General features: G+C 31.6%; 3 protein-coding genes across 3 annotated transcripts; 1 reads left to right on the top strand and 2 right to left on the bottom strand.

Moving 5' to 3' along the window:
* Positions 1 to 914: 914 nt before the first annotated feature.
* LOC140967490 (CEN-like protein 2) lies at positions 915 to 2264 on the top strand. Its single transcript, XM_073428068.1, has 4 exons — positions 915 to 1141; positions 1233 to 1294; positions 1906 to 1946; positions 2044 to 2264. Exons 1-4 carry the CDS (start codon positions 938 to 940, stop codon positions 2262 to 2264), a joined length of 528 nt encoding a protein of 175 aa, XP_073284169.1. The 5' UTR covers positions 915 to 937.
* A 9607-nt stretch (positions 2265 to 11871) lies between these two features.
* On the bottom strand, positions 11872 to 13450 carry LOC140967409 (beta-1,6-galactosyltransferase GALT29A-like). Its single transcript, XM_073427959.1, has one exon. The coding sequence runs from the start codon at positions 13108 to 13110 to the stop codon at positions 11923 to 11925; it is 1188 nt and encodes a 395-aa protein (XP_073284060.1). The 5' UTR covers positions 13111 to 13450; the 3' UTR covers positions 11872 to 11922.
* A 4996-nt stretch (positions 13451 to 18446) lies between these two features.
* Positions 18447 to 20978, bottom strand: LOC140988030 (caffeic acid 3-O-methyltransferase 1-like). Its single transcript, XM_073456878.1, has 4 exons — positions 20539 to 20978; positions 19793 to 20103; positions 19440 to 19504; positions 18447 to 18994 (listed from the first exon to the last, which is right to left on the bottom strand). The coding sequence occupies exons 1-4, from the start codon at positions 20949 to 20951 to the stop codon at positions 18698 to 18700; spliced, it is 1086 nt and encodes a 361-aa protein (XP_073312979.1). The 5' UTR covers positions 20952 to 20978; the 3' UTR covers positions 18447 to 18697.
* Positions 20979 to 22344: the final 1366 nt, after the last annotated feature.

Genomic DNA, 22344 nt, shown 5'->3' with positions numbered 1-22344 from the left:
ATCTTAAATCAACATACGGAGCTCGGTTCGAATCTTCTGCAGTTTATAATACAAGATAAAGTCACACATTTATGTATTATGTCGAAACAAATGCCTTAAAGATAGATCATCAAATGACCGGCGTCATCAGGGACCTCGAGGTAGTGAGTCCATGGAAAATTTTTGAGTTGAAATGAAAGATCCTATCTTCGTATCCTTGCCACCAAATATCGACAATAAAAGGCAAACGAGGATCCAATAAATTATGAGCTCAACTTGCACCAAAAGGGGTCTTAAAGGAACCTTGATCAAACTTGGAGCAGACCCAGGGAAAAGGAAATGTCCCAGTGCCTAGGCAACTAAAAAAAACACAGGATTTTGCGATTTAAAATTAAAGCTCTTAAGATTTACTCCACTTAATTCTTTAAATGATATTATGTGCTACTTTATTTTAATTTTTTTGTCTCTCCATATGTAGCAACGCATATGTAGTCTTGAAATTATTTTTACTTTGTTGAAAAGTTCAGAAAACCATTAATTGGGGAGTTCTCCATTTTTTTTACTACTAAAGATCGCAAAACTTATTCTGCAAATTTTATTTGTCTTTAATTTCCCTTTCGAAATTTAAAAAAAAAAAGTAGATAAAGCAAGAATCTAGCTAGCTCCTCCAATGTCAAATATGATTTCATTTACATAAAAATTTTCACTTTTACTTTCAAGAATTTACTATCTCAAAGAACACAACCCTTGTTCTCTGGTTACATGCCAGATAATCACTAAACCCATTGTACATACATCGAAACTAGTATATTTTAGTGCGTTCCACTGGCTTTGAAATGATGTAAAAGTTGCTCAATCAGTATGGTTCTTTCTTGTTGCCACTATAAATACATGGGGCTTGCTATTCCACCCTCAGCCAATTATAAGAGATTTATTTCTCTTGAATAATACATATTGTATGGAAAAAATGTCATCAGATCCTCTGGTGATCGGTAGAGTGATCGGAGATGTTGTCGACGATTTCTTCCCCAGTGTGAAGATGTCGGTGACGTTCAACACAAACAAGCATGTGTACAATGGGCATGAGCACTTCCCTTCCTCGGTTAGTTCCAAACCTAGGGTACAAGTTCATGGAGGCGATATGAGATCATTCTTCACCCTGGTAAATCTCGGTTTTTTTTTTTTTGGTATTTATAGTTTCTGTGAATCTTCTCAAGTACTTGTCATTAAATTCTTGGCGATTTATTTCTCAGATCATGACAGATCCTGATGTTCCTGGACCAAGTGATCCATATCTCAGAGAACATTTACACTGGTATGCTTAGCAATTATTATAAACGTTTTTAGCAGAATAATAAACGGATATGTTTGTAAAAATAATGTTCCAAAACCTTTTTTTAAAAAAAAAATTTAGGTTTGGGATGCACGTAAAAAATATAAAACCAGTAATTGTTCTTTGTCGATCCGTCTTAAAAAATAAAACGATCATTCTCCGGCCATGAAGTTGTCTATGGTTCATCCCAGCTGATATTGTAGATCCAATAATCTATTTTTATTTGGGTTATCAATGAGCATAATATGATTGTTACCAATCTGCAAAAACATGTGGAACATCAGATATTTAATTTCTCTAGCTTTTCCAAAATCATACTTTAATTTGAATCAAATGGATGTAATGAAACTGAGAATCCACTCAAATCTTTCGATCGAAATGCAACCTAAATCTTAAAATTACAATGGTCAAAGGGTTAACTGTGGTAATCACTATTTCAACAACAGTAATTGTCTCGAGCCAAATGACTTGAACAGAATATATAATATTAGCAGTACTGGTTATTTCTTATCCTATTGTATTGATTTAAGTTATCATATACCATATATACTTTATTACACTGACAGATAAAACTTGATTGGACAAATTCACAGGATTGTTACAGACATCCCAGGAACCACGGATTCCTCGTTTGGTACGCGAAAACCTATTTTAATTTTAAGTGTCATTTGGTTATATAAGATCAATAATCAAGAAAATATGTAATAATGGAAAAAAAAAACACAAAACAGGGAAAGAAGCAGTAAGCTACGAAATGCCGAGGCCGAACATAGGAATCCACAGGTTCATATTGCTGTTGTTCAAGCAAAAGAAGAGACAATCCATGATGAAACAGCCAATCTGTCGGGACGGATTCAACACGAGGAAGTTTGCAGAGGAGAATGAGTTGGGCCTTCCTGTTGCCGCTGTTTTCTTCAACTGCCAGCGGGAAACTGCTGCAAGAAAGCGTTAGCGGCTTCCTAGGAATATTACAAATATTGCAACAAGGGTTCTAAGAATCAAATAAAAAACTCCATTAGATGATAATTGATAATTAATATATGTTTGGAGAGTTTTATAATATATAAAATTGGGTAAATATGAAGCGATCCTCATCATGATATGTATAATTTTCATTTAAATATTAAGCGAGAGTCGTGTTCGGTAGAAAATCTAACCTTTCAAACTATACATGGTACATATATTTCATAGAATAAAGTTGACATGGAATTAATTGGCACAACCCTTGGAAAATATCACTAACTTAACCGGTACAATGAATATTATTAAATTTTAACTTCGTTTCCAACAATAATGGTTCAGTTTTCCGACTTTTCAACATCATGTTATGCTCAAACGAGTTCGAAAAATTCAATAAATATTGGTCTAATATTTTGATTTCATGAGATAAAGATGAACATACAATTACCCAGTGAATACTTTAATTGAAAAATAATTAGTTATTTAGCATACACACCGACACATATATGTATAAACTATTTGTAAAATAACATAAAAGTAAATTTTTTATTGGAAAAGTTACCGGAAGTATGAAATTATATATATATAATATCTTTGAGGCCGTGCAATGATATAATTGTTCTACTATATTTGAGTGATCGAAATGTCATGTTTGGATTGTTAAGAGGGCGATCGAAATATAACAGTACTTAAGCTCTTGTTCAGTTTAAAAGACTCGAGTTGTTCATGCATTATTAATATTAGCTATAATTTTTGGCAGGTACTCGAACATACACAATGGAAAATTTGCCGGAAGGACGAAAATTGTGTGTGCGCGCGCGTGTATTGTTGGGGTGCAATACATAATTGTCGTTCCGATCAAAACATAAAACTTAGAGTGTTATACATTTTAAAATGTTTGAGTTTGTCTGTCGCCATTAGTTATTGTTTAAGTAAAATGAAAAGTATCCGATGTTACAACTGATATGATCAGAATCAATGTCACATTTCGATTATCATAAATTGCAATGAATATAATTATTGCGAGATTGTTGGGAATGTAATAATTGTTTCTATTATGAAAGTGATCGAAATGTGACGTTTAAATTGTTGCTCAGTTTAACATATTTGATTTACAATATTACCATTAGTTATAATTTTTAGTAAATCGACAAACGTTTGATCACGTACATATATGTATCTATATTAATTTTTTCATAAAAAACAGAAGCTCTTATAATAAAACCAAAAGACAGAAAAAAATATATATATAAATTTTTCATAAAGCAAGAGGCTCTTTTTTCAGGTAAAAAAATGGTGGTCAGCTAAAAATTATCTACGAATGGTATAAGGCAGCTAACTACTTTGAAATCACTATCTTTTTTTAAAAAAACGTAAGTAATCAAGTACACAAATATATCTATGCTAAATTCTATGTATAGTATGACATCTTTAACTACTTTAAGCCATGCCTGCCTTTTTATCGAATATTACACGTACATAATCCCAGTGATACATATATTTATCCTTTATTGTCAACTTTTCTTACAGTGTCGTTGAATGTGACAGCAGAAGCATAGAGTATTTTTGGTAATTTTAACTGTCTGATTTTGCACTTGTCTGAAAGATCACTTGTAAAACCAAAGGATAAAAGTACAAAGAAAATGTTCCTATTAGCCTAAGGTTTCTTCTTAACTTGCATGCCTTTTCAACCATGGCAGCGGATTCAAAGGCTTTTTAATTAACGTTACATTTGCTGTGAGGAGACATTAATTGATTCACCAAGTGTGGTTGTTTATCTAAAGGATTTGAATAAGACCGATGTAAACATTTTTGTTGAAAGTTCCGAATGTTTTGTGAAGATATCGTAACTCAAATCTTTAAACTATACACTAACTTAAATGTTATGTTTCAACATTTCTTTCAACGATACAATTAAAGAGATGTTATTGTAGTAATATAATGCTCGCACATGAACACCAATTGGGATTCTAGAGCCAACTTGTACGAGTTCAAGAGGTGACGACTATAACACATACATGTATCTCTTTATCCTCGCTGACGGTGAGTTCTTAGCATTCTTGTATCCATCTCTTGGCCGATCATGAGATTACCACAGGGATTGAACATGATGTATTTCGCTTGCAGCAATTTTGTAATTATCATAATTATGTTTAAATTTATAAAAGCCGTATTATTGAGGCCACCCTACTTTTTGAGCCTCTTCTGTAGACAGAGTAGTCTTTTTGTTATTTTTTCAAACTAGCTTCTAATGTTTTGTACATGGATGTCAAAATCAAACAAGACTCACCAATCCGAAAAAAATCAAGTTTGGATTTAGGGTTTTCGGGTTGGGGTCAGATCGGGTTGGACCACGATAGCTGACCCGAAAAAAATGATCGGGTTGGGTTTGGGTTGACCCGAAAATTTTAAATTTTTTTTAAAAAATATATAATTAATAAAAATTGCCTACTTTTTCATATATTTTATGTCTGAAAAAATATTTATTGTATATTTATATCATAAATTTTCATAATTTAATATTTAATTAGAACATTTTTTATTTATTAAATAATTTTGTATTTAATTTAGTAAATATACTTTATTTTTCTACCATTAGACTTTCAAATTTAAATCATATATATGAATCAGAATTTGTTATTATGTGTTTAAATTAAATTATTATTATTATTATTATTATTATTATTATTTTAAATTTTACTTAAAAAATCCAAGATCGGGTTACACGAGTTGATCGGGTTGATTTGGGTTCAGGTTCGGGTTGGCTCGGGTTCGGGTTGAGCAATTTTTGAATAGTACTATTGCTCAACTCGACACGACCCACCCAACCCACCCGAATTGACACCCAAGTTTTGTATATGAATGTTGGAGAAAGAGATGGTGAAACTAATTTGAAAGTTTCAACATATATAGATTCAAATAAATAATTGACCACCACTTATCTTGCAAGAATGTCATTGGGGAGCCGAGGGGTCAATATAAGTACTTTAAGGAACAAATTTTATACTTTTTAAAAGAAAATACGCATGGGTTTTAAACCAACAAATAAGGCGAAATTAACTTTCTATATATTTTGTTTTTATCTTTGCGATAAATCAATAACTAATATTACATTAAAAAAAATTTATTGGGAGTCGAACATGTACCTCACATATTTGGATATGCGGTGCAGCAATAGCCTAATGTATCATGTAAGAAAAATGACCCATGTCACGTGTAGGAAATGGCGACGACCATTCCCTACAACTTTTGACAAAAATGATACATGCACCGTCTTAACTTTAGAAACTGAGATACGTACACGTTTCTTCTTCTGAATCTCGGCTCCCAATACACTCATCGATGGTATGAGAAAACGCCTATAAATAGAGACGATTGAGGTCCCTAAGCACACATCACATAAGAAAATTATACACCATCTATAGAGTGTGTGAAGTGCTTAGAAGACATCAATCGGAGGAAAAGCAGATAAATCAAAAATTTTCAATGGCCGGAGGTAATTCTCGATCCGCTTCCGCATATTATTTATCATATTTATATATAAGTGAAAACATGATTTTTGAGAAAAATTATGACATAGCATCTCATTAACCCTTCTATACTCTGAAAATGGTGCTCTCATAAAGTGACTATATATTAAAGTTGGCTCAATGGAACCAAATAATGTTTAATTAAACTGATACGAATAATTAATACCACATATTTCTCTTGAATTCATACAATGTATTGTTTTGTAAAGACCGAAAGAATTCTAAATATATATAAATCAAATCAAGTTGTCGAACAGTAGGGATAGGAAAGTTTTAAATCTTAAGTACTGTTGGGAGTTAGCGTTGAGTTGACACTTTTATCTGTTTACTAACGTTTCTATCGAGTGTACAGTACGAAAAATCGAGCATTAATCAAAGCTCAAGAACATTGTAAAACCAAAATCACATGCAAAGACCACCTACAAAATATTTAGATGAAAATATCAGTCATTCGATTCGTGGTTGAGATTCAACCGAGTACAAATATGTTCAAATTCTATTGCATCGTCGAGTGTCGAATTCAAGCGTCCAAGGACCAAGCACATGCAACAGACAAGCCACTGCTTCTGATGAACAAGAAATTCAACGAACAGATTGATTTCAACCAAAATGTTGATGGATATATTATTCAATGCATAGCTTACGAATCAAACAACGGGCAAGTTTTAATCGAGGCGTCGAGCCTAGTGAGCAACTTATATCTAAGTTGTTAAAGGTTTTTCAAAGTGCTTACGGCCTGACCATCCCAATTACATTCAAACTGGGAGTCCTGGATGTCTAGCTAGTAAAAAAATCAAAATTTATAGACGTTAAAATCCAGTAGTTGCATAGAATGAAGTTCCAGACATTGGATTTAACTAGTACGAATATTGAAATAATTCAAAACAGCTATTTTGAATTTCGAGGCAATTTGGGGGTTGAGAATTGACATTTCGGAGGCCAAAATCAATATAAACAGTTTGAATTTGGTTGAATATTGAACGACACAACTTTCCACCAACAACCAACTCATGATCTCAATAAAAGAATTCGGACTTATAACTGAGATAATCTAATTACTTTTATATATATTGCAATCAAATTTTTTCTCCAAAAAAATGAACTAGTTGATCATAGTTTTTTCTCGAGTGGCTGCTGTTCACTAATGATTTCTTCTCAACTATTCACAGTAGCTAGTTCTGCTACATTCAATGATTGAAATCTTATCCAACCTTCTTCAAACCGAACATATATAAAATGACTTAAACTACGTAGGTACAAAACAAAAACATGCATGCACAGTGCATGTCATTTGTATACGTACACACCCTAACACTTAGGAAGATAGAATCACAACAGTATCAACCGTAGCTGTCGTGTTTAACAGAGAAGCGATCAAGTACAAGACACCCTCCTCCATTTCTCGACAAGTATTTAGGAATCGAACAAGAATTTTATATGTTGATCTATCTTTTCTTGGATCGACATGACTCAAGACCAAAACCTAAATGTATAGCTTCAATATCTACAAACATACTCACACACACTTGCACGTATATCTATGTATTGGTGTGAATCTTTATTGAACAGTGACATTTAACTTTTGCATGCATGCTATATCCATGAAAGTGGGATGGAGCAGATATATAGCTAGCCTAAACTAATTGTACGTCTCCTTTTTTACAAGTGAATGTAGCTAACATGTATAGAATAATTAAGCCAAGAAGTGGAGACATAGTAATTAATTTTCCTTTTCTTCTTTCTTTCACATTTCTGTTTTTAGATCCTTTAAGCTTTAATCGGCGGATACAATTGTGAAAGCAGGGCTGAGATTTTAAGGCAGAGAATTTTCAGTTGTAATAAAACTAAAAAAGACATACACAATGAGTGACTGACATTCGTCTCATCGCTTGGTGCAACGAGGACTTAGAATAATTGGCCAATCTCTCTCTCTCTCTCTCTATATATATAGCCGAGCTCCTTATTATTAGGCGTCATGATTAATTTGCCAATGGATCAACAACCTCCGAAAATTCCTAAACAATACAGTAAGACACTAAAGAGATAAGTGTAAATATCCGATCTCCGCGATCCATGGAGACAAGACGACAAGACATCAAGGAAGAAGCTGAACTCTCATGTAAATACCCAAGCTGTCAAGCAGCTCACGAACTCGACTCCTGGCTACACAACTAATCTTCTCAACAAGAAGGCCACCCAAAGAGAAAACATACCCGTGAATCCCTGGGAGGTGATAACTACGTATACTCCACAAAATACAGGAAGAATCTTGGTTTCATGATTAATATCACAAGTTTTAAGCTAAAATTATGAATTCCCTTTCATCTATAAATGCCTATATATTCTTAAGGAGATATTTAAATATTTAACTTAGCCTTTCTTGAGTAAGTTTAATCTAGCCTTTCACTTATATTTAAGCATGCGTATCTTGTCTACAATTCGTAATTGGGAAAAAAAATTTCCCCAAAATTTTGGTTTTAATACTAATTTTTTTATTTCGGCTATATATTATGGTTGAATTGCTAACGTGACATCGGATGGCTCAACAATCTTCGATGGCACGTCCGTATTTTTCGATGTCATGTCATCATTTTTGTATGTCACATCGCATTCAAACAAATTAGGACTGAAAGAAAAAAAAAATTAAAGTTAGTACACTAAAATAAAAATTGGAAAACTTACTAGACCAAAACAAATATATTCCCTTATTAATTTTGCACCCTTTTTTTTCTTTTGAAGAACCTAACTTCCGGTTGCATCAATTATAAGTGATAACAATAAAGTTATGGCAAAAACTTGTGTGAGACGGTCTCACGGGTCGTATTTTGTNATTAATTATTAAAAGTAGTAAGTATGAGCTTTTGAATAATTAATTAAAATAAAATAAACTAAATTGATTATAAATCATACAATTAAAAAATAAATAAAATTTACAAACTCTAGAAAATTTATACAATCAAAGGAAACTATATTTTTTGGAATTTCAAAGGAGCTCTTGGATCAAAGAAGTCAACGACATTGTTCAATAATCACTTTATGACCCATATTAATGCTTCCGGTCAGAATCTTTTCTTCCAAAACATGGTTTTTGAGCCTTGTCACGATGAATCTAGTGTAATTGCATAATCCAAGATATGATCTATGTTTCACAACAACATAACTCTAGTGCCAACCTCCGAATTTAACTAATGATTTGGCAGTACTTCAGAACATCTTATTTCATTTAAGAATTATAGGGCATGCACGCACATGATGCAATATATCAATATTTCTATCTGAATGACATCTCGTATCTAAACTTAAATAGAGCCTTCTCTCGTAATGTTTCTAAGAAATCGTGTATTATTTATAGACTAAACAACATCAAGAGTCGGTGTCAGTATAGCTCTTTGCTGAAAATCTGTTGTTTCACTAACAGTATATCCAAATGCTAGATATATACTCTTAACAATTGTTGCAATAGGATCATTGAAATCTTTAAGCAAATGTTCACCATGAATATCAATTGTTGTGTAGCCATCATTTGGTTATCCAGTTATTCCATCTTCGATATTAGCAATCTAATTGAAAATTGCTTAATTTTATTACATTCTTCATTAGAATCTAAATTATGCAGTTGCGTGTTTTTTGTCAATCTCAAAAACGTTAAGTGCCAACGACGTGATGAACTGATGATACATGTTTGAAACATGTTTGACTCATGAAATGATTTTACAAAAATGAGGATCTCGATGGTTTTGTAACATTTTATTTCGCCGGTGTTATTAACGAAGTTGATTGATATATACTACTTCATAATTAATAATCGTCGAAGTAACTAGTGGCGATTTAAAACCAAAAATTCTACTAGTGAACTCATAATATTAATAATGCATGCTAGCAGTGATAAAGCACACATATTCAAGAATTTTTTTTTAAAATAAGAATTAATAATAAAATTAAAATCATACTATTGTTATTTGTTGAATTGAGTTCAAAGCTGCGTATTATCAAAGTAATACCGATTCCAATAAAAACACACGATCTTCAAAATATTAATTAAATTATTTAAATAACCTTTTTTTAAAACAAAACTTTTGAGTTACCTATTTATTCTTCTATTCTAATTAGAATAATGTCTTCATCTTAACAAAATTGTAGTTGAAAATACTAAAAATATAATTAGAATAAATTTTAAACATATTGCAATTTTTTTGGTCAATTAATGACGAAACATGTAAAATTAGATTTCATGATTCTTTTCTATAAATAATTAAATCCTTAATTAAGAAGAAATTCACAACTTTTTACATGTATTGACTTCTCCCTGTAAATCATTGTTCTAAAAAAAATCGGCCTAGACGGTGGCCAATCTCCTAGAAAAAGTGCTAGTTGGTTTGGCCGCCTAGGAGGTTTTAGGCGGTCCTAAGCGGTTAGGGATTTATTTTTATTTTTATTTTTAGTTTTTGGTTTTATTGTTTAAATGAAAGGTAATTTTTTACAGACACTAAACCACAGTCTAATAAGATGATTATTTTGTATCCAAGAAAAAGATGATCACAATAATGATATTGACTTAATTTAAACAATAGTTTAATATCCTAAAATAAAAAAAAATAACTTCATTTTATTTTTTATTAGCGGCGCTCTCCTCATCTATATCAAACAATGATTTAATATCTCAAAATAAAATAAAATAAAAAATAATTTAAAGATATTAATATATATAATATTACTAAATATTATAAAAATTAATTTAAATAAATTGTCTAGACGTCGCCTAAATGGCTACACGTTAGCTGTTAGATAGTCACCAACCTACCTGTTTTTAAAACACTTCAATAAATCAATTAACTTATTTCACGTATACTCAAAAAATCGTTATCCGAGTCAAAGAGCAGTATCATATTTTTAACACTTTAAAGAATATGTTTTCTAATATTTGATATATCTAAAATACGATCACTTCTATCAAAATGTAAATTAGTACCAAATACGTAATGTTTCAAAACGGGTATAATCAGTTCATCACATCGGATCGAGTTCGTGTATCACCATTAATCTGAATCGAAAATTGATACAATAAAATATTCACTATATATTTATTATTAAATATTTAATATATTACATGGATTCTTACATTATATAATTATTTTCATTTTTAGAAAATTAATTTTGACGGGATTTTACTAAATTTAGAAGACAACTCTGTTTATATATACAAAAAAATCTATGAGACGGTCTCATATGTCAATTTGTAAGACGGATCTTTCACCCGATCTAACTTGTGAAAAATATTATTTTTTATGTCAAAAGTATTACTATTCATGATAGTTATAAATCGAGTTAACCCGTCTCGTGGTTATAAATTCGTGAGATTGTTTAACAACACTTGTACACACACAGTATAACAGCAAACCAAATTACCATTTCACCTGTATTTCAGGACAAAATTGTGAAATATTGTACTTTAAAACCAGATAAATTTCTATACCTAACTAAAATAAATCATCCTACTTCAATAATTATTCTAATTCATTAGGAAAGATCAAACCTAATTTAAAAAGTTAGAAAATGCCACAAATTATTAAAATATATATTTAAATCTAATGCAGCATTCTCATTATTTAAGTTGGGAACATTTAATGTAACTTCCACACTTTTTATTTTTGATAATGTTATCGAACAATTCACGAGTTTAGTCTAACTAATTTACAATTTTTTTATAATTTACCGATGTGGCTCCGAACATTACGATGCTTGACAATCACGTCAACACTATAGCCAAAAAAACATAAATTTATTGATTAAAATCGTGAATGAATGATAACATAATAAAAATATAAATTGTGCAAATTACATACAAAAATATAATTCCCCCATAAAAGTTTTTTAGTATGAGGATATGACATTTAAACGTCAAAAACATGATTCACGTGTATCATTTCCAGTAATAAATAAATCAATCAATCCTTAAAATATATTTGTATTAACAATTCAAGAACATCAAATTAAACCAGCTAAAAGGGCTCGTAAAATGTATTCCTGTCATCTTCAATTTCTAGTTAAAATTAAGTCACAACGAACTATANTTTAGTTCTTTCCCCGTGTCGTTAATTACGCGATTGGATCCTACAAAATTTAGTGATAAATTTCAAAAGAAGGAAAATTGAATTCATCTGATATGAAAGGAATAGCCTCTGGTCTTTTCATTAAATCCTCGTACAAATCATACTCTGCCTCGTAATCGTGCAGCGAAAGCTCGGCCTTCTGGTTCGTATGGTAATGATGCCTAGCTGAATCAGATTTTCCGAACCCGAAAACACTAACCTTCTCACAAGTCCCCACAGCAAGCATGATCGCTTGCATACCCGAAGAGTAGTGGAATTCGAGTCCATCGCGAGCAGAGCTCCATTGGCCACAATCCTTCCTGTTTGTCTCCACGAACCGTTTCAAAGAATAATACTTCACAATCCTAGCACACAACATATCAAATCTTGGATCAGTAACCACCAAAGGTGCCTTATGCGAAGAATTGCACACCAAGAAATCGAAAAAGTGAACCGGTTGACATATATACATAACTATAGGCACTTTCTCTCCGTAAGGATGGCAAAAACAATCTACACTGCGAGCACATGAATGTAATATGTTACTATTGATGAAAGATACACTAGTTTTCGCCCCAACGTTGCGCTCATAACCCACGGTTCCCGCGTTGTTTAGCCGAATGACAATCTCGTGACTATCGATCAGCTTACCATGATCACTCCTCAACAAGATCCCACTATTTCCCACCACAGCACAACTCTTATATTTCTTTCTTGAACCCTTAATTCCACTATACTCCTCGATAGCAAGCTTAGCATCATTAGCAAAATCCAACATTGAATCCAAATTAAGCCTTCTATTCCCCCACCAATCACTCAAATACTTCTTAAGTGTCAACCACAGACGATTGAACTCCGGAGACTGGAGGTTCAATGGAGACCCTCTCGACGACTTAAGCCTCAAATCAATATGGTACCTTCCAAAAGACAGAAAAGACCTCTTTTGGCCACGGTTTCCGAAATTCCCATCCAACAAATCCTCGACTTCTTGCTTTACACGATCCTCCGCTAGTTCAATAGCCGCATATTTCAAAAGGGTTTCGTTAAAGACTGGTTTTTCATTAGGGGTTCTGCTTCTAGCAGGTGGGATTTCATATTTCAGATGGAAGGCTACGCCATTAAAGTGGAGCACGGCCCGGACAGTGAGAGTGGCGGCCACCGCTATCAGCAACAAAGTAATGTACTGAGACCGCAGTCCGGTCTTAACTGAGCTGTACATTAATGGGTTGTTGAAAAACTTCGGAGAAATCAATTGATCTCAAATCTCTTTACAGATTATGTGCAAGAATTTGGAGGAAATAAGAAGGGTTTTGTTCTGATTCATGTTGTAACAAGGATTTAAAGAAGGATATAAATAAGTGTGCATTGGATTTGGATACGATCTGTAAATCTGGGATTATTGAAAGTGAAACGATGGAGGGATCTGGTGCAAATGTATATTGGTGGAGTGGGATCCGAGGTCGATAGGAGCATTTAGAAACTAGTAAACTACAACGAACATGGAAAGATTAGAAATTAATTTGATATTACGCGACTAATTAATGTTTCTAGAGATTAATTACAGTGTTTTGGCGTGTGATTTGGAGTTTCCAACTGATTTATTTTGGTTTAAATACAGAAGAATTCGAGGAAATTTGAATTTTTAAATATTTAATAATTGTAATTTATAGGTGTGTTTAGGACAGCTTGTATCTGGTGGAATATATTTGGAATCGACAATATTTGGATTTTGATTTGTATGGTTCTGCCTGCCTCTACTTGTCAAGTGGGGTTGCACTAAATTAAATTTTCAATAAGTTATTGTTATTATTATTATTTTTTTATTTTTATTTAGAATTTGAGTTACCATTTTTTTACCACCTTAAAATTTTATAGAATCTATAATATTTCAATGAATTAGTTAAAATATTTCAAGATTTGGAATCTACAATATTTCAATGAATTATTTTTCGACTTTTTTATTGATACATTTCTAGAATTTGATCTAGAAAAAATTATGTTCGTTTATTTTTTTTTTGGGAAGGATTTAGTTATAATGTAGTGTATTATTTAATACTTTTGTAATAAAAAGGGATTAAGCTTGAAAAAATAATGATTTGAATCCTTATATAATATAATAATAGAAGTTGTTTTCAAAAATTACTAAATAATACGTATATGTTTGTTTGTTTCATACAATAAACTTACTTAGGGAAATAAAAATGCAAACAATATGGTAACGACATTTTTCATTATATTTCAAATACATCCATCTCCACTTATTAAGTTAAATTATATTTAAAAACTACTTTTAACGTACCGATCCATCTATGAAGTGCAATGTCGATGCATCTTTGTTTAAAGAACAACGAGCAATTGATTTTGGAACTGTGGTAAGAGACTCAATGGAGAACTTCATGGTGAGCAAAACCTGTGTGACAAGTGGATTGTTTGAAGTTAAAGAGATCAAAGCACTCGCTCTTCTTGATGCTATTCAATGGACATCTTCTTTGGAACTCTAGGATGTTATTTTTGAAATGACTCAGAGACGGTGGTCAAGGCAATAAGATCAAAGAATGTAAACTACACAGAGTTTGGATCGATTATCTACGGATGCTGACAAATTTTAGAAGCTCATCATTCTTTCAAAATTCAACATGCTAGAAAACAAGTAAATATGGTGGCTCACATATTGGCATGCGCGACAATATCTTTTGTTAATCTTTTTATTACGTATCATCCTCCAGATATTATATGTAATTCAATGAATCACGATTGTGAGAAGAATGACTGATTAATGGATATTTTCATATTAAAAAAATAAAATATCTTTAAATAATTTACATCTTACCCAAACATATATATCTTAATTAACCAGCTCTATCATAAAATTATTATATACTGCTATAGTTATAAAATCTATTTTTTTAAAATTCTCAAATGTTAAATAAAATTATAGATTTTTTCAATATAATTACATGCAATTTCCTCTTTAGATTAATTATTTTCCGTTTTACCAAAAGATAGACTTAATGATAAGGACAATGCTCTCGTTGTATGATCAATTATTGATTCCCAAAAAGTTTCGTAGTAATAATTGTACCCCTTGTAATCTAAGATAATATAATACTTCACTTTCTCTGATAACATGTGTCGGATCAAGTATTTGTAATTTTACAAAAAATTATAGTCTGTATAACAATATAATTATAATCTTTTTAAGACATAAAATAGTTCAAATATCATGTTTTGACTGTACTTCTAGCCGGAGGAATTATTGCTTCCTGTATTCTCATTTAAAAAGCATATCTGATCACTTTAATTTGATGCCCATGTTGAAAGGTATTTATGGATTGGGACAAATACTTCAATTTGTTGAATATGAGTATTATTTGTGACAATATTTAAATTGTTACACTGAGAATTATAATCAAAACAAGATCATAGATTGTACCGAAATTAATTATAGAGTTCACAACTAGGCAGGTGAATATTGCATATAGGGTAGCAACCTTTGTTATTAACGCCTCCCTAATGTTCATAATATTGATCCATTTGCACCTCATATATTTAGGGTAATTTATTTTTTTCTTTTGTTGTCTACATGATCTTGGTATCGGTTTCTAATGGTTCTGATTCTGATTTCTGATAATTTGGTTCAGATTTAACTAAATTTGCACAATTAAAAATTTATGGCCCCAAAATATCAGTTTATCTACTTTAAACTTGGAATCACGAAATGTAATTTTTCCTTAATTGAAAGGAACAATTAAGGAGATATAGAAGGGGATCGAATATAATTTATATAAATCAAGTAATGTAATTTATGTCTAAAGAAATCAAACGTCGGATAGATAAGTAGTTGTAGTTTCATAGGGCTGCTGGCAAAGTCCATAAGTGCGGTGCCTTGTGTATTAACTAATGTGTGCAGCACCATTAATTGTATCCTACTTTGTATAATGAATTGATATATATTTTTTATGACGTAAGAACCGTAGTCGTTTTTTTTTTTTATATATTGGTTAAACTTACAAACTAATACAATAGTTTGCAATTAGTTTGTAAATCATGTTAGTCAGATAAACTATGTTGGGTAAGTCCTGAATGATATGCTCGCTCGAGGAAATGTTGGTTAAATGAATAGAACTCCTGACATTTGGTCAAATATTATCTATTCTACCAACTCGGACATCCTATTAAAACATAATATATTTATATTTGATAAGATTCATTGTGCATGTTTTACAATTATTTGATGCAAATACTAAAGATTGTGATGTTTTGAAGTAAAATGTTGGGAGAGTGATCACGCTTGGTGGTGATAAGTGGTGGCGGCTGCCAATTAAAATTTAATATTAATTTATGATTTCAGATCTAACGATGAATCCATACGAATAGCAAGTTGTTCCAAAGCCTTCACCAAATATTTCCACCTCAGTTTGAGTTTATCAAATGTAAAAGTGTCGGCTTTTAACAAGATTCCTTCTTTTAAGGTAGGAATTCGAACTAAATTATTAATTAAAAAGGGACAACTTTCTAGGTTGGTGCATATTTGAAAGTCCAATGGAGGTATTCAAACACCAGCCTTTCATTGCCCCACATAGAAACTTATATTTTTCGAAGTCCACGCACATTCGATCTCAGTGCAGTGAGAATCCGAATAAATTAACCAAAAAACACTTTTTTATACAAACGGTATGTATAAAAATTAAATATGAACTCGATAAAAAATATATATATATATCCCATCATTTGGCAAAGCGGCCATCCCGTCCATCATTTTGACGAGTTAAGATATTGTTAATCTAACCCACTTATTTTATGTGATTGGACAAACTGGTATGAGGAGCATAACCTATTTTGACAGCTCTAATAATTATATGTTTAAAAAAAACACATTGTAAACGGTAAATGCTCAAAAAATAAAATAAATATCAAACCCTTCCTCACCGATGCTATTTCTTATAGTTGAGACGTATATCTGATACCTGATGGAGCAAGCTAACCTATCAGCTAGGCAGTCCAGTTCTTGCTGGTATTGGCCCTTTTTTCGAAGATGGGATGAGAGTTTGGAGGGGGTAGGGCTTCCTTTCCAAAACATGTCTCCATTTTCGAGATGAGACTGTGCAGGCGCATTTGGCATCTCCAACTGCTTAGGATCGTTATATCAAATACCAGCATAATTCATTCTGTTCAGAAATAGTCTTGGATAGAAAAAGCAAACCGAAGAAGAGGGGTAGTTCACTAAAAATGTGACTAATGGGGTAGTTAGGTAATTGAATATCTTTTTATAACACTATTTTTTATTTATAAGGTTTGTTTATCTTTTTATTGTGCTTTTTAGTGATGGATAGGAAAATTAAACGATGTATATAATTAAAATGTTGATAATTTGTAGTTGTAATATGAACCATAGCCATTGGTTATTTTAAACAAAAATCTGCAATCAAGTTCAAATGCAACTGGGACATGTACGTGTCTTTACTTAAGAGATTTGATGAGACTGTAAAAATAAATATTATTAAGATTATTAAAGTATTTGAGTAAGATGTAGAATAACATTGAATAAAAAATAACATGTTTAGTTTGATTGATTAAATTTGAGAAAATGAGGTAAATTTACATTTTTATCTCTTTGAATAATTAATAAAAATAATAAATAAATAAAGATATGGATGATAATATGATGATTTTGTATCAATTATTTGATTGATGTTTGATAATAATAAATACATAAAATTGCAATAAAACATTTGACGAAATCCAGTCTCATACAAGCAACCAAACATAAGTCGATCCATTGACTTTTATAAGAAGGCAATATGAACACAACCCACTTGGTGCAGTGGCTAGCCTAAATTTGGTAAAGATTAGTGTACTTGTGCCCGTGTTGGTTCCGCGTTTGTACGGTCGATTTTATAATTAATTTGTCATAATCTTAAAAATCGAATGAGAGACTACACTGTAATTTTAAATAATGAAATAAAAATGACAAAATGACTAAACTGATATTTGGAAGAAAAAAAACAAAACAAAAGAAGACAAAATAAAATACCATGACACTATTTTAACTCTATTATTATGAAGATTCTTAATGAATAGTAAGAGCTAAGGAGGAAGTTTGTCTTTTTCAAATGGAAATTCTTCTCTTTTTATTTTCCCAAATATCGATCGTGATAGTCAAATTAAAAATATAAATTTAATCTTTAAATCACATTTAAAACAACTCAAAACATGTCTTGGACTACAAAACTCAAATGGAGAAAAAAGAAGATTTATCTAATCTGCAGGCCCATTTTGAATAATTCAACACCACAAGGAATTTTTTGCAATACTGACAAAGTACAAGTATTACTCGAGCATCATTAGGATCACTCATTTTATAGACATAATTTGAACCATAGCTACTGATTGTTTTCCAAAAAAATTTGTAATCATCTGCAAAATTAGAATGTATGATTGGGATGCTTTCTTATCTTGAATTTCTCTTTAAAAAAAATAAATTTATTTAATCATTATTATTGACCTCATAAAAAATTTGAAACAGTGATAGACAAATATCATAAGATCTGCCAATAAAGGAAAATGAACTTTATTTAATCATTATTATTGCAACACAAAGTAATAAACCTAGATTCTCTTAGCACTAGGAGGTAATTCTTATTCCTTACATTTTCCAAAAGACAAAGACAAAGACAAAAAAAAAACTCAAGAAAAATACTATAAAAATCCTCCTTTATTCCTATATTTATAAATTAAAATCATCAAGTGCATTTCATTTATCCTTTTTCTAGATCTGGTAAAAAATACCATTAGCTTAAGTTTCTTCATTTCCAAAACTCCAAGATCCCCAAATTAAGAACAGAACAAACTTTACGAGATTCTTTAAAGCCCGCCTGTTTTGCCAGAGCTTGAAATTCATTTTCTGTCCTTTCCCTTGCATTTGGAAAGTAGGCTAACATCATCAAATCAAGAACGAATGCGATCTTTGAATCTATATCTTCGACGGGAGTCTCTGGAAGAATATGATCCAAGACTATTATTTTCCCGTTCTCCGGCAGTGCTTCACGGCAGTTTGTCAAGATTTTTAAGCAGCTGGAGTCGTTCCAGTTATGGAGAATATACTGCAAATGAAAATTAGAAAATTATTATCATGCACTTCTATATTTTTTTTGCCTACTATATNAATAATTTTATTTTTCAATAAAAAAAACCTAAACATGAAAAAGCGCAAAATGATTTTTTGATCCACTAACTTATGAATCTACTAAGTTTTCAAATTTTGATTTGTTATGTTAACTTTTAGTTTTAAGTTATCTTTGTCCAATTGTTGATATGACATTGGACAAATCAACAATTTTCGATGCCACATTAGCATTTTCTGGTGTCACGTCGATATTCTAGTGAAATAAGATTGAAAGCGCCAAAAAAATTCAAAGTTAGTTTACTAAAACCAAAATTCTTAAGAAACCTGTTGAATGAGTATAAGGGACATATTTCTTATGCAAGGTAGGATAAAATATAAATCTTCTTATGAAAACTGAAGTTTTGTTTGATTAATAATGTCACCTTCAACAAAATGGCGTCCCCTTTAGGCACGCTAACTAGCATGTCTCCACCAATCTGCTCCACACCTGCATGCGTATGGTCGATTGAATTAGTGCTCACTATCTCATATATTAAAAGGAAAATGACAAATATCGTCTTGTGAGTAGCCTAAATTGGTTTTAATTTGTTTCTTGAAATAACTTGGATTTTTTCCTTTTTATATTTTTAGTCTTTTTCCGTCAGAGTACTAATGTTGCGTCAGACATGTCTGCAATGTTCGACGTCATATCAACATTCCGACAAAAAGTATTTAAAAGTGTAAAAGAAGTCAAGTTGTTGTACTAAAACATAATTTTGCAATAACATATATGTACCAGGATAAGATGGAGCATGTTGGATGGTATGGGGCAAGTCGAAGTTTATTCCCTTAATTTTTGGATGCTTGGAAATAATTGCATTGAGCGTAACACCGATTCCACCTCCCACATCAACAAGAGACTCCAAACCCTCGAATCCATCGTACGTCTCAACAAATTTCTTCACGAAAATCGTCGTATCATTGGACATGGCCTCGTGAAAAATCATTCTAAATCTAGGATCTATCGCATTATGCTCGAAGAAACTTTTTTTATGAGCTTTATCAAACGTGTTTTCTCCATCCAGAACTGAGTCTTTTAGATGGTACCTATCATACGATTAAATATATATAATAATTAATTAACCATGCAAATAAACAAATAAGAATTTATGCATCGATCATTTATCAATCCCAATTTGAATCAGCTAAACGACAGATTAATATGAATAGAATAAAATGGACTAATTGACATGACTATTTGAATTAATTATAATATTTTTGTAATTATACGAAGAAACTCTCGTTGTTTGTTTGTAGTTTGTACGATCCCCATCCCATGTATCAGCTTGCGGCCTAAATTTTTTTCTATTTTCAGAATTTAATCATTCATTTACTTCTTCTAATAACCCATCAAATTCACATAAAATTTGAAATCTTATGGGTTTAATTTAGATTAAAAAGAAACTAATTAAGTTATTAACTGGACTTGTAAATTTTTATTTTTTTTTAAGAAAAAAAAGATGTTCAAATATTAACACTTGCCAGATATTCATGAGAACCTTGTCCTGAATCATGAGCAAAGTAGGAGCCATAGAAACTCCCTCCTCATTCTTAGTTAAGAATCTGCACACCGGGCCCAAAGAGTAAAGCCGCTCCACCCCGCCATCAGGCCGTGTTTTCTGGCTGGAATTCAGCACGGAATGGCTTGCCAGCAGGCTGAGAATTCTGTCCAGCATGCTACTCGCGTCCGGGTTGGTAGCCGGAATCTTGGTAGCAAGTTCAGCCGCAGAAACGAAGGCGTCGGGCCCTTGTTTCTTGATGAGTTCGAGCAGGTCCAGCTCAATGGCGGCCTTGAGTACAGCGGGGAGCACCGAGGCAGTCACCAGTTGCATTGCGAAGAAGAAGTCGTAATCCTCCGCTAGATTATTAGAAACTGGGGTGGAAGTGGAACCCATTTTATTTTATTGATTATTTTCTGATTTCTTCTGTTGTTTGTTTATGCTTAGTTTAAGAATCTTCATGGATGGGGCATATATTTATAGGCCACGATGATGTGCTAAAATTAAAATGCTTGGAAATTTATTACCTGCAGCTACAAAATATATAGTATAATAATTGGAGGGGAAAAAGCAATTTCCATCCTTTTTATAATAAACGCGCTTAAATTAGATTTTACCCTTAATTGTAGTTAAAAATATGTGTTATTTCAATAAATTGGAATTGCATTTGTAGTCTTTTCATATCCACATCGGAGTCATGTTACAAAACCATGTCAACAATCTGACTCAAAAATATATGAGTAGGTCTCTTGTGAGATGGTCTCACGAATCTTTATCTGTGAGACGGATCAATCCTACCGATATTCACAATAAAAAGTAATATTCTTAGCATAAAAAGTAATAATTTTTCATGAATGACCCAAATAAGATATCTGTCTCACAAAATACGACTCGTGAGACCGTCTCACACAAATTTTTGTCAAAATACAAAAGGTAAAAAAAAAAAGATGATAGCAATGACGTTATATATAAAAAAAAAATAGACAATGTTATGTCAATCATTTAAATAAATTGAAAAATATAAATGTTTGTTTAATTATTGTTGTTCAAATTGAATTAAAATATAAAATAAATATATTTATAAAAAAAAAATTGTGTGGTCCAAACGGATCAACGCCTCTTGAATTAAGTCGAGATCCTATTATTCTTTATATATTTTTCAAATCAATATTATTAACATAAATGCGTCTTTGAAATTTAAGTGAAAATTACTAAATAATTTTTATTACATAATTTGAACCGAGATCATATTCATGTGATTTGATTTCAGTTCTTCTTCTTCTCTCAGTAATTGGAACAAGAACTCTCCATTCCAGAACTGTGGCCCGCCTAAATTTAGCAAAGGTAAGAAGAAGAAGTGTCTTTCTGAAATGGCAAAATTTTCCTAATATGGTCATAAAATAATAGAAAAATAATTTAATCTTTATTTCAAATTCAAAACAACACTTAGTTTGACTTGGACTAAAATTTGGCTGAAACGTAACTTCAAAAGAAGATTTATCTTATCTGCAAACCCATTTTAGCAGCCAGACCTTTCGATACTTTTATTTGATCAATTACTCTTTACCCACAATCGCAATGTAAGAATTTGGTTCAGCAATAATTTAGTAGGAGAGATAAGGATTGATACGAGAAAAAAACTTTTTATTGGATATATAATCAATTAGAAGTTGATATTTCTTTGTATTTACAGGTTTCTAGGTGTATGTTTTTCTCTATCATGAATCAACTTTTCACAAAGCCGTTTATTGTAACTACAAGCCAAGCTAAGGTGTATTAATTGCGACAT

The sequence above is a fragment of the Primulina huaijiensis genome, chromosome 1, assembly GCF_012295235.1.
Source record: "Primulina huaijiensis isolate GDHJ02 chromosome 1, ASM1229523v2, whole genome shotgun sequence".
NCBI lineage: Eukaryota > Viridiplantae > Streptophyta > Magnoliopsida > Lamiales > Gesneriaceae > Primulina > Primulina huaijiensis.
The sequence above is the reverse complement of the archived record's forward strand: the minus strand, read 5'-3'. Positions and strand labels throughout refer to the sequence as shown.